At 40.9% G+C, this 12,962-nt stretch overlaps 1 protein-coding gene across 1 annotated transcript in view; it reads right to left on the reverse strand.

Moving 5' to 3' along the window:
* The window catches only part of LOC139455045 (uncharacterized), an 87,329-nt gene that overhangs the window by 57,882 nt on the left and 16,485 nt on the right, over nucleotides 1–12,962 (reverse strand). Inside the window, exons 3-10 of the mRNA XM_071236629.1 lie at nucleotides 8,074–8,670; nucleotides 6,932–7,528; nucleotides 5,885–6,481; nucleotides 4,838–5,434; nucleotides 3,696–4,292; nucleotides 2,649–3,245; nucleotides 1,507–2,103; nucleotides 365–961 (exon numbers count right to left, since the gene is read on the reverse strand). Coding sequence (XP_071092730.1) covers nucleotides 365–961; nucleotides 1,507–2,103; nucleotides 2,649–3,245; nucleotides 3,696–4,292; nucleotides 4,838–5,434; nucleotides 5,885–6,481; nucleotides 6,932–7,528; nucleotides 8,074–8,670 — 4,776 coding nt within the window. The remainder of the gene's footprint in view (nucleotides 1–364; nucleotides 962–1,506; nucleotides 2,104–2,648; nucleotides 3,246–3,695; nucleotides 4,293–4,837; nucleotides 5,435–5,884; nucleotides 6,482–6,931; nucleotides 7,529–8,073; nucleotides 8,671–12,962) is intronic.

A 12,962-nucleotide genomic window follows, 5' to 3' on the forward strand; every position in this document is an offset into this window, starting at 1 on the left:
CCCATTTCTGGTGTCCCCCGCCGTGATATTGCTGGAATATTGCCAAAAGCGGCGTAAAACCATAATCACTCACTCACTCACTAATCAGTGATCCTTGTCAGCTCAGATTGGTTTATCTCATCTTTTATTGTCACCTATTAGTACAATTAGCTGTTATTGATAAACCTGTGAACCCATTACCACGTTTTCATTATTACTTTATTCTTATTAATGACACCCCTGATCATTGGAGCACAGCTCCGTGAGACACACACAAAGTGGACACTGTCCATGGTACAGTTGCAATCGCGTAAAATGCACATTCGTTTATGGTTACCTGGCATTACAGACAACAACACTAATTGATGAAAACGAAAGCACATACCTTTTGGTGGCAGTGGAGTTGTGGCAAATTGGCAGACTGAAGCGAATACTTTCTCCTTAAGACCTCCTAACCCTTTGAAGTCCTTTACTGTAAATCGATTCTCTTCAATGGGTCTACTGGCTATCCCTTCTAACTCCGCTGTACGCTTCTTCAATCCGATACCAATGGCATAGATATGGATGTTTGCCTTTCTCACAGCCTTTGCTTCTGGAATCGTCTTCTTGGCATTCCTGTTGGACAAACCATCTGTGATGACCAAAGCTACATTCTTGGCAGCTCTACGGTCACCTCTTCTTTTGCTAAACATTTTAGTTCGCAGTGTTCTGAGACCAGCATAAGTGTTGGTACCTCCTTTTTTGTATTTGATTTTGTCTATTGCCCGGAATAACTCTTTCTTCGTTTTATATTGATTGAGGTGAAACTGAATATGCGCACGACTGTTAAAAGTGACCACACCAACTCGGACGTTACCATCATCTATACTTGTTGTCGAGAGGAAGCTTTTCACGAAGGAAAGCATGCTTTTGAAGTTGTGCAGTCTGACACTACCGGAGGAGTCCAACAGAAAGACCAGATCCAGTTTTCGCCTTGAACAATCTGTAAAATAGCAAGTTACATTGGATCATCACATATCTCTCCTCATCCTTATTATTACTTCACTTTCATGGATTTCTGTCATTTGATATTTCGTTTCAAATGTGTGTTTTTCATATCTATCATTGGCGGTACAGTTGTGGAAACCAGTGTATTTGCTCTGATGTTACTAATCAGTGTGAAGCCCATTTCTGGTGTCCCCCGCCGTGATATTGCTGGAATATTGCCAAAAGCGGCGTAAAACCATAATCACTCACTCACTCACTAATCAGTGATCCTTGTCAGCTCAGATTGGTTTATCTCATCTTTTATTGTCACCTATTAGTACAATTAGCTGTTATTGATAAACCTGTGAACCCATTACCACGTTTTCATTATTACTTTATTCTTATTAATGACACCCCTGATCATTGGAGCACAGCTCCGTGAGACACACACAAAGTGGACACTGTCCATGGTACAGTTGCAATCGCGTAAAATGCACATTCGTTTATGGTTACCTGGCATTACAGACAACAACACTAATTGATGAAAACGAAAGCACATACCTTTTGGTGGCAGTGGAGTTGTGGCAAATTGGCAGACTGAAGCGAATACTTTCTCCTTAAGACCTCCTAACCCTTTGAAGTCCTTTACTGTAAATCGATTCTCTTCAATGGGTCTACTGGCTATCCCTTCTAACTCCGCTGTACGCTTCTTCAATCCGATACCAATGGCATAGATATGGATGTTTGCCTTTCTCACAGCCTTTGCTTCTGGAATCGTCTTCTTGGCATTCCTGTTGGACAAACCATCTGTGATGACCAAAGCTACATTCTTGGCAGCTCTACGGTCACCTCTTCTTTTGCTAAACATTTTAGTTCGCAGTGTTCTGAGACCAGCATAAGTGTTGGTACCTCCTTTTTTGTATTTGATTTTGTCTATTGCCCGGAATAACTCTTTCTTCGTTTTATATTGATTGAGGTGAAACTGAATATGCGCACGACTGTTAAAAGTGACCACACCAACTCGGACGTTACCATCATCTATACTTGTTGTCGAGAGGAAGCTTTTCACGAAGGAAAGCATGCTTTTGAAGTTGTGCAGTCTGACACTACCGGAGGAGTCCAACAGAAAGACCAGATCCAGTTTTCGCCTTGAACAATCTGTAAAATAGCAAGTTACATTGGATCATCACATATCTCTCCTCATCCTTATTATTACTTCACTTTCATGGATTTCTGTCATTTGATATTTCGTTTCAAATGTGTGTTTTTCATATCTATCATTGGCGGTACAGTTGTGGAAACCAGTGTATTTGCTCTGATGTTACTAATCAGTGTGAAGCCCATTTCTGGTGTCCCCCGCCGTGATATTGCTGGAATATTGCCAAAAGCGGCGTAAAACCATAATCACTCACTCACTCACTAATCAGTGATCCTTGTCAGCTCAGATTGGTTTATCTCATCTTTTATTGTCACCTATTAGTACAATTAGCTGTTATTGATAAACCTGTGAACCCATTACCACGTTTTCATTATTACTTTATTCTTATTAATGACACCCCTGATCATTGGAGCACAGCTCCGTGAGACACACACAAAGTGGACACTGTCCATGGTACAGTTGCAATCGCGTAAAATGCACATTCGTTTATGGTTACCTGGCATTACAGACAACAACACTAATTGATGAAAACGAAAGCACATACCTTTTGGTGGCAGTGGAGTTGTGGCAAATTGGCAGACTGAAGCGAATACTTTCTCCTTAAGACCTCCTAACCCTTTGAAGTCCTTTACTGTAAATCGATTCTCTTCAATGGGTCTACTGGCTATCCCTTCTAACTCCGCTGTACGCTTCTTCAATCCGATACCAATGGCATAGATATGGATGTTTGCCTTTCTCACAGCCTTTGCTTCTGGAATCGTCTTCTTGGCATTCCTGTTGGACAAACCATCTGTGATGACCAAAGCTACATTCTTGGCAGCTCTACGGTCACCTCTTCTTTTGCTAAACATTTTAGTTCGCAGTGTTCTGAGACCAGCATAAGTGTTGGTACCTCCTTTTTTGTATTTGATTTTGTCTATTGCCCGGAATAACTCTTTCTTCGTTTTATATTGATTGAGGTGAAACTGAATATGCGCACGACTGTTAAAAGTGACCACACCAACTCGGACGTTACCATCATCTATACTTGTTGTCGAGAGGAAGCTTTTCACGAAGGAAAGCATGCTTTTGAAGTTGTGCAGTCTGACACTACCGGAGGAGTCCAACAGAAAGACCAGATCCAGTTTTCGCCTTGAACAATCTGTAAAATAGCAAGTTACATTGGATCATCACATATCTCTCCTCATCCTTATTATTACTTCACTTTCATGGATTTCTGTCATTTGATATTTCGTTTCAAATGTGTGTTTTTCATATCTATCATTGGCGGTACAGTTGTGGAAACCAGTGTATTTGCTCTGATGTTACTAATCAGTGATCCTTGTCAGCTCAGATTGGTTTATCTCATCTTTTATTGTCACCTATTAGTACAATTAGCTGTTATTGATAAACCTGTGAACCCATTACCACGTTTTCATTATTACTTTATTCTTATTAATGACACCCCTGATCATTGGAGCACAGCTCCGTGAGACACACACAAAGTGGACACTGTCCATGGTACAGTTGCAATCGCGTAAAATGCACATTCGTTTATGGTTACCTGGCATTACAGACAACAACACTAATTGATGAAAACGAAAGCACATACCTTTTGGTGGCAGTGGAGTTGTGGCAAATTGGCAGACTGAAGCGAATACTTTCTCCTTAAGACCTCCTAACCCTTTGAAGTCCTTTACTGTAAATCGATTCTCTTCAATGGGTCTACTGGCTATCCCTTCTAACTCCGCTGTACGCTTCTTCAATCCGATACCAATGGCATAGATATGGATGTTTGCCTTTCTCACAGCCTTTGCTTCTGGAATCGTCTTCTTGGCATTCCTGTTGGACAAACCATCTGTGATGACCAAAGCTACATTCTTGGCAGCTCTACGGTCACCTCTTCTTTTGCTAAACATTTTAGTTCGCAGTGTTCTGAGACCAGCATAAGTGTTGGTACCTCCTTTTTTGTATTTGATTTTGTCTATTGCCCGGAATAACTCTTTCTTCGTTTTATATTGATTGAGGTGAAACTGAATATGCGCACGACTGTTAAAAGTGACCACACCAACTCGGACGTTACCATCATCTATACTTGTTGTCGAGAGGAAGCTTTTCACGAAGGAAAGCATGCTTTTGAAGTTGTGCAGTCTGACACTACCGGAGGAGTCCAACAGAAAGACCAGATCCAGTTTTCGCCTTGAACAATCTGTAAAATAGCAAGTTACATTGGATCATCACATATCTCTCCTCATCCTTATTATTACTTCACTTTCATGGATTTCTGTCATTTGATATTTCGTTTCAAATGTGTGTTTTTCATATCTATCATTGGCGGTACAGTTGTGGAAACCAGTGTATTTGCTCTGATGTTACTAATCAGTGTGAAGCCCATTTCTGGTGTCCCCCGCCGTGATATTGCTGGAATATTGCCAAAAGCGGCGTAAAACCATAATCACTCACTCACTCACTAATCAGTGATCCTTGTCAGCTCAGATTGGTTTATCTCATCTTTTATTGTCACCTATTAGTACAATTAGCTGTTATTGATAAACCTGTGAACCCATTACCACGTTTTCATTATTACTTTATTCTTATTAATGACACCCCTGATCATTGGAGCACAGCTCCGTGAGACACACACAAAGTGGACACTGTCCATGGTACAGTTGCAATCGCGTAAAATGCACATTCGTTTATGGTTACCTGGCATTACAGACAACAACACTAATTGATGAAAACGAAAGCACATACCTTTTGGTGGCAGTGGAGTTGTGGCAAATTGGCAGACTGAAGCGAATACTTTCTCCTTAAGACCTCCTAACCCTTTGAAGTCCTTTACTGTAAATCGATTCTCTTCAATGGGTCTACTGGCTATCCCTTCTAACTCCGCTGTACGCTTCTTCAATCCGATACCAATGGCATAGATATGGATGTTTGCCTTTCTCACAGCCTTTGCTTCTGGAATCGTCTTCTTGGCATTCCTGTTGGACAAACCATCTGTGATGACCAAAGCTACATTCTTGGCAGCTCTACGGTCACCTCTTCTTTTGCTAAACATTTTAGTTCGCAGTGTTCTGAGACCAGCATAAGTGTTGGTACCTCCTTTTTTGTATTTGATTTTGTCTATTGCCCGGAATAACTCTTTCTTCGTTTTATATTGATTGAGGTGAAACTGAATATGCGCACGACTGTTAAAAGTGACCACACCAACTCGGACGTTACCATCATCTATACTTGTTGTCGAGAGGAAGCTTTTCACGAAGGAAAGCATGCTTTTGAAGTTGTGCAGTCTGACACTACCGGAGGAGTCCAACAGAAAGACCAGATCCAGTTTTCGCCTTGAACAATCTGTAAAATAGCAAGTTACATTGGATCATCACATATCTCTCCTCATCCTTATTATTACTTCACTTTCATGGATTTCTGTCATTTGATATTTCGTTTCAAATGTGTGTTTTTCATATCTATCATTGGCGGTACAGTTGTGGAAACCAGTGTATTTGCTCTGATGTTACTAATCAGTGATCCTTGTCAGCTCAGATTGGTTTATCTCATCTTTTATTGTCACCTATTAGTACAATTAGCTGTTATTGATAAACCTGTGAACCCATTACCACGTTTTCATTATTACTTTATTCTTATTAATGACACCCCTGATCATTGGAGCACAGCTCCGTGAGACACACACAAAGTGGACACTGTCCATGGTACAGTTGCAATCGCGTAAAATGCACATTCGTTTATGGTTACCTGGCATTACAGACAACAACACTAATTGATGAAAACGAAAGCACATACCTTTTGGTGGCAGTGGAGTTGTGGCAAATTGGCAGACTGAAGCGAATACTTTCTCCTTAAGACCTCCTAACCCTTTGAAGTCCTTTACTGTAAATCGATTCTCTTCAATGGGTCTACTGGCTATCCCTTCTAACTCCGCTGTACGCTTCTTCAATCCGATACCAATGGCATAGATATGGATGTTTGCCTTTCTCACAGCCTTTGCTTCTGGAATCGTCTTCTTGGCATTCCTGTTGGACAAACCATCTGTGATGACCAAAGCTACATTCTTGGCAGCTCTACGGTCACCTCTTCTTTTGCTAAACATTTTAGTTCGCAGTGTTCTGAGACCAGCATAAGTGTTGGTACCTCCTTTTTTGTATTTGATTTTGTCTATTGCCCGGAATAACTCTTTCTTCGTTTTATATTGATTGAGGTGAAACTGAATATGCGCACGACTGTTAAAAGTGACCACACCAACTCGGACGTTACCATCATCTATACTTGTTGTCGAGAGGAAGCTTTTCACGAAGGAAAGCATGCTTTTGAAGTTGTGCAGTCTGACACTACCGGAGGAGTCCAACAGAAAGACCAGATCCAGTTTTCGCCTTGAACAATCTGTAAAATAGCAAGTTACATTGGATCATCACATATCTCTCCTCATCCTTATTATTACTTCACTTTCATGGATTTCTGTCATTTGATATTTCGTTTCAAATGTGTGTTTTTCATATCTATCATTGGCGGTACAGTTGTGGAAACCAGTGTATTTGCTCTGATGTTACTAATCAGTGATCCTTGTCAGCTCAGATTGGTTTATCTCATCTTTTATTGTCACCTATTAGTACAATTAGCTGTTATTGATAAACCTGTGAACCCATTACCACGTTTTCATTATTACTTTATTCTTATTAATGACACCCCTGATCATTGGAGCACAGCTCCGTGAGACACACACAAAGTGGACACTGTCCATGGTACAGTTGCAATCGCGTAAAATGCACATTCGTTTATGGTTACCTGGCATTACAGACAACAACACTAATTGATGAAAACGAAAGCACATACCTTTTGGTGGCAGTGGAGTTGTGGCAAATTGGCAGACTGAAGCGAATACTTTCTCCTTAAGACCTCCTAACCCTTTGAAGTCCTTTACTGTAAATCGATTCTCTTCAATGGGTCTACTGGCTATCCCTTCTAACTCCGCTGTACGCTTCTTCAATCCGATACCAATGGCATAGATATGGATGTTTGCCTTTCTCACAGCCTTTGCTTCTGGAATCGTCTTCTTGGCATTCCTGTTGGACAAACCATCTGTGATGACCAAAGCTACATTCTTGGCAGCTCTACGGTCACCTCTTCTTTTGCTAAACATTTTAGTTCGCAGTGTTCTGAGACCAGCATAAGTGTTGGTACCTCCTTTTTTGTATTTGATTTTGTCTATTGCCCGGAATAACTCTTTCTTCGTTTTATATTGATTGAGGTGAAACTGAATATGCGCACGACTGTTAAAAGTGACCACACCAACTCGGACGTTACCATCATCTATACTTGTTGTCGAGAGGAAGCTTTTCACGAAGGAAAGCATGCTTTTGAAGTTGTGCAGTCTGACACTACCGGAGGAGTCCAACAGAAAGACCAGATCCAGTTTTCGCCTTGAACAATCTGTAAAATAGCAAGTTACATTGGATCATCACATATCTCTCCTCATCCTTATTATTACTTCACTTTCATGGATTTCTGTCATTTGATATTTCGTTTCAAATGTGTGTTTTTCATATCTATCATTGGCGGTACAGTTGTGGAAACCAGTGTATTTGCTCTGATGTTACTAATCAGTGTGAAGCCCATTTCTGGTGTCCCCCGCCGTGATATTGCTGGAATATTGCCAAAAGCGGCGTAAAACCATAATCACTCACTCACTCACTAATCAGTGATCCTTGTCAGCTCAGATTGGTTTATCTCATCTTTTATTGTCACCTATTAGTACAATTAGCTGTTATTGATAAACCTGTGAACCCATTACCACGTTTTCATTATTACTTTATTCTTATTAATGACACCCCTGATCATTGGAGCACAGCTCCGTGAGACACACACAAAGTGGACACTGTCCATGGTACAGTTGCAATCGCGTAAAATGCACATTCGTTTATGGTTACCTGGCATTACAGACAACAACACTAATTGATGAAAACGAAAGCACATACCTTTTGGTGGCAGTGGAGTTGTGGCAAATTGGCAGACTGAAGCGAATACTTTCTCCTTAAGACCTCCTAACCCTTTGAAGTCCTTTACTGTAAATCGATTCTCTTCAATGGGTCTACTGGCTATCCCTTCTAACTCCGCTGTACGCTTCTTCAATCCGATACCAATGGCATAGATATGGATGTTTGCCTTTCTCACAGCCTTTGCTTCTGGAATCGTCTTCTTGGCATTCCTGTTGGACAAACCATCTGTGATGACCAAAGCTACATTCTTGGCAGCTCTACGGTCACCTCTTCTTTTGCTAAACATTTTAGTTCGCAGTGTTCTGAGACCAGCATAAGTGTTGGTACCTCCTTTTTTGTATTTGATTTTGTCTATTGCCCGGAATAACTCTTTCTTCGTTTTATATTGATTGAGGTGAAACTGAATATGCGCACGACTGTTAAAAGTGACCACACCAACTCGGACGTTACCATCATCTATACTTGTTGTCGAGAGGAAGCTTTTCACGAAGGAAAGCATGCTTTTGAAGTTGTGCAGTCTGACACTACCGGAGGAGTCCAACAGAAAGACCAGATCCAGTTTTCGCCTTGAACAATCTGTAAAATAGCAAGTTACATTGGATCATCACATATCTCTCCTCATCCTTATTATTACTTCACTTTCATGGATTTCTGTCATTTGATATTTCGTTTCAAATGTGTGTTTTTCATATCTATCATTGGCGGTACAGTTGTGGAAACCAGTGTATTTGCTCTAATGTTACTAATCAGTGTGAAGCCCATTTCTGGTGTCCCCCGCCGTGATATTGCTGGAATATTGCCAAAAGCGGCGTAAAACCATAATCACTCACTCACTCACTAATCAGTGATCCTTGTCAGCTCAGATTGGTTTATCTCATCTTTTATTGTCACCTATTAGTACAATTAGCTGTTATTGATAAACCTGTGAACCCATTACCACGTTTTCATTATTACTTTATTCTTATTAATGACACCCCTGATCATTGGAGCATAGCTCCGTGAGACACACACAAAGTGGACACTGTCCATGGTACAGTTGCAATCGCGTAAAATGCACATTCGTTTATGGTTACCTGGCATTACAGACAACAACACTAATCTCTCCTCATCCTTATTATTACTTCACTTTCATGGATTTCTGTCATTTGATATTTCGTTTCAAATGTGTGTTTTTTATATCTATCATTGGCGGTACAGTTGTGGAAAAGACTGTGATAATGTGCCAATGCTCACGAAGGAAGAATAATTACCAAATGTGTTATGAAGTAAAAGACCATTCAAGTGACTATGAACATATGTAGAAATGGTCATCGTTTTTTTATTATTAGGGCTCCAAACCGAAAGGCTGTAGAGCCTTATTGTAATCGTTCGATTTATTATTAGTAGTAGTAGTAGTTGTAGTAGTAGTTGTAGTAGTCGTAGTAGTATCATACTCACACGCAAAAGAAACGCATGTGGTTTTACACACATAGGTACCATAAATTGATACGAGTTTTAGCACGTAGTGAAACCTGATGGTGTTATCAATTATCAAGCCCCGAGGAAAAACGCAACATAAAATACGAATTGCCAAAACGCACCATTTCAATGAATATGTGGGTATCATGCACCCATTTCTCGTGAAATCGAAAATGCACGAACTGTCACGAACTGTAGTGGGTATAAAACTGTGGATGATTTTTGGACCTACCACTCCTTGGTCAACTATGCCACGCCTAACTCAAATTCAGAGAAACCAGGCTATCGGACGTTGGGAAGCTGGAGAGTCTGTCCAAGATGTTGCCCATCATTTCAACGTTAACATAGCCACAATTTACCGCCCGCGCTGGGCCTTCCACGGTTTGTCCCCCTACGTGTCATGTACACATTTCTATACAAAATTACATGATAGTTTCTTAAAGAACTTCATCTGTCATGGGTCTTGAAATAAACAAAATTCAGATTTTGTTGGGTACAGGGTATTCATGGTCAAGTACCGTATTGATGTTTCATACACTTTTCTGGATTTCGAGTTATTTTGCAATTCATCGTTCTCATTTGGAGTCAAACGGACTGTAACTGCAAGTGAAAGTGCTCGACAGACCATAGGAACACATAATCGACACATTAGCCGGGACACTGTGATCCGACGTCTCCGTTCCAGCAATCTCAGATGTCGTCGACCAGCACGTCGTCCTGTTCTCCAACCACGGCATCGACAAGCACGACTTCAGTTGGCACAGGGTCATCACAAATGGCGTCATCGTGAGTGGAGGTGATGAAAGTCGCTTTTGTGTAACCCATGCAGACGGAAGAGTCAGAATTTGGCGGCGTCGATGCGTCGAGGTGATCAACAGAAACGTTGTGGAAAGGGATCCATGGGGTGCACCGAGCGTCATGATATGGGCAGGGATGGGACTTTCTGCGAGACTTGGATCCAAGTGCTTTCTGAATGTTGGTCAAGGTCGGGGACACGGCGTCACTGCTCAGCGGTGTATCGACCAAGTGATCATATCCCACGTTGTTCCATTTCTTGCACAACATCAACAACAGATTTTCCAGCAGGACAACGCTCGTCCCCATGTTGCCAGAGCTACATTTGTACCATGGCCTTTCTGCAACAACACAACATCCGTGTTCTACCGTGGCCAGCCCTCAGCCCTGGTCTGAACCCCATCGAACACTTGTGGGATGAGGTTGAAAGGCGTCTGCACAATGTGCGCCCAGTCCCTACAACTGCCGATGAGATACGCACAGCTGCTCTGGATGTGTGCAGGAGGATCCCTAGGGCCGTCACAAATCGTCTGATCCACTCAAAGTACAGGAGATGTATGGCAGTGATCAATGCTGATGGTGGCCACACCAGGTATTGACTAACATTTTGGAGATTGACCCGAAACTGTGTAAGGCAATTATGTCATCTGCCTTTTAATCCATTAAACTGTCTTCAGTCAAATGTTTGTCAATCTTGCCCTATTAGAATTTTTTTTGTCTTTACTGTTGAAAATAAATTACATGTATACTGCATACCAATGGCCTGATTTTGTTCAAATTTAGTATGTGTATGAAGACAGTTGAGTACTAGATTCCGCCAAACTCCCAAGGCCGTGAACCCATTGGCCAAGGGCAAATAACTTTTTAAAAAAAAATTAAAGATCTTTTTCGCCCTTTTGATCCGCAACCGCTTGTCCGATTACTTTGAAAGCTTGCATGGATCTGCTTCTTTGGTTACTTGACATTTTATGCTCTTTGACTTTGGTTATTGGTCACGTGGTTTGGCAGAAATATTGGATTCAAGGTTCAAGGTTTTCACAGTGTCTTTTGGGTACTTGTCTTCAAACGCAAACTCATCTGAATTCACTGCATGAAATGCTTTCAAACCTTCTGATAATTGTCTCCTGACACAACACAACAAACTCTCATAGCCGTTTTTGGATATCTGTTTTAGTTGCGGCCATATTGGATTTTGAATTTGATCATTCGTTTTCACCGACATTTTACTATAAAGATCATATCTTTTGAGGTTGTTGACAGAAGGTATTGCAAGTTCACATGAAGTTAGTGTGCCATCCTATTGTTTGTTCTTGGATGCATGCTAAAAGTAACACTGCTTGGTGGTAATATTTGATTTATATTTAGGACACCTCTGGGACACGTCAATTTCATAGCGGCGATTTCCGCTGACTATTGTTTGATGGAGTTTGTACAAGCAAACCCTTTGAGGTTTCGAACATGTTCGAGGTCGTAAATGGGTTGAGTACAGATTTAGACACCCCGGCACAAGGCAGTTTCGTTGTGGCGATACCCTGCGAGTGGTGCCTACATTTGACAGATTTGGTACAAAGAAACCCTTTGAGGAATCGAACATGGACGTTTGTCTGCAGTGTTACTTGGAGCCCGCCATTGCTGTTTTGCAGCTATTATTATTATTAGGGCTCCAAGCCGAAAGTCGGTTGAGCCCTATTGTAATCGTTCGATTTATTATTATTAGGGCTCCAAGCCGAAAGGTATTACCACAATTACAAGTAATAACAGACCATTTATATGTTCACTTCGTTTCGATAGTAGCGACTTCTATAGTCTGTTTCTGTATAGATTCTCTTCACGCTGTTTGTAATATACATTCTGCCAGCGGAAAGTGCACAGTTTCCCGTACTTTCACAGTAGATCCATTCAGTTGCTCCCTGTCTAAAAGGATCGTTGTACAACATGTTTGGTTTTTTTTTTATAAAATGCCTTGTTTTTCAAATTACCCTTTTATAATACGAACCTGTGCATTATTGATAATTTCATTTCTTTCTGAAACATCTCAGATATAATGCCAGCTTTAGGGAGTATTATTATTATGGTTTACAAACAAGTCCCTTTCTTAACTTACTTAAGTGCTATGATCTCTATTGCGTTTACAGCTAATCTACTTTTAAACTTTGATCACAAACGCTTGGAAGACTGGCGTTTTCTTTGCTGATTGATTGAATTGTTTCAACAAGGAGATGACAAGAGGTGACCGACATGTGTTGTTACTGTTAGATAATGTCCCAAGCCAACTCATCCCTGAGCACGGGTCAAATTACAAGATCCATTTCCTACATATTACAATAACAAGTCACCAACACCTCTGCATGCTGGTATCTTCCATGCTGAACAGGTCCAGAGCCAAAATGGGAATTTTTTTCTTGGTCAAAACGGACCGATGAAATATCCTATTGATAATCCAGATCATATTATAGTCGTACACAGTATAGCACATATCCTTCCTCATATCGGAATGCACTTATCTAACAACAGGAGAAAATGCATTAATGGTAATAGATTAGGGCCATTAAGAACTCAGTTTCAAAGGTTTTTAGTACTCTGTATAACCAAAGTGCTATTTTGTAAAATGACTT

Source organism: Haliotis cracherodii, unplaced genomic scaffold (genome assembly GCF_022045235.1).
Source record: "Haliotis cracherodii isolate W230 unplaced genomic scaffold, xgHalCrac1.p SCAF_11, whole genome shotgun sequence".
Taxonomy (NCBI): Eukaryota; Metazoa; Mollusca; class Gastropoda; order Lepetellida; family Haliotidae; genus Haliotis; species Haliotis cracherodii.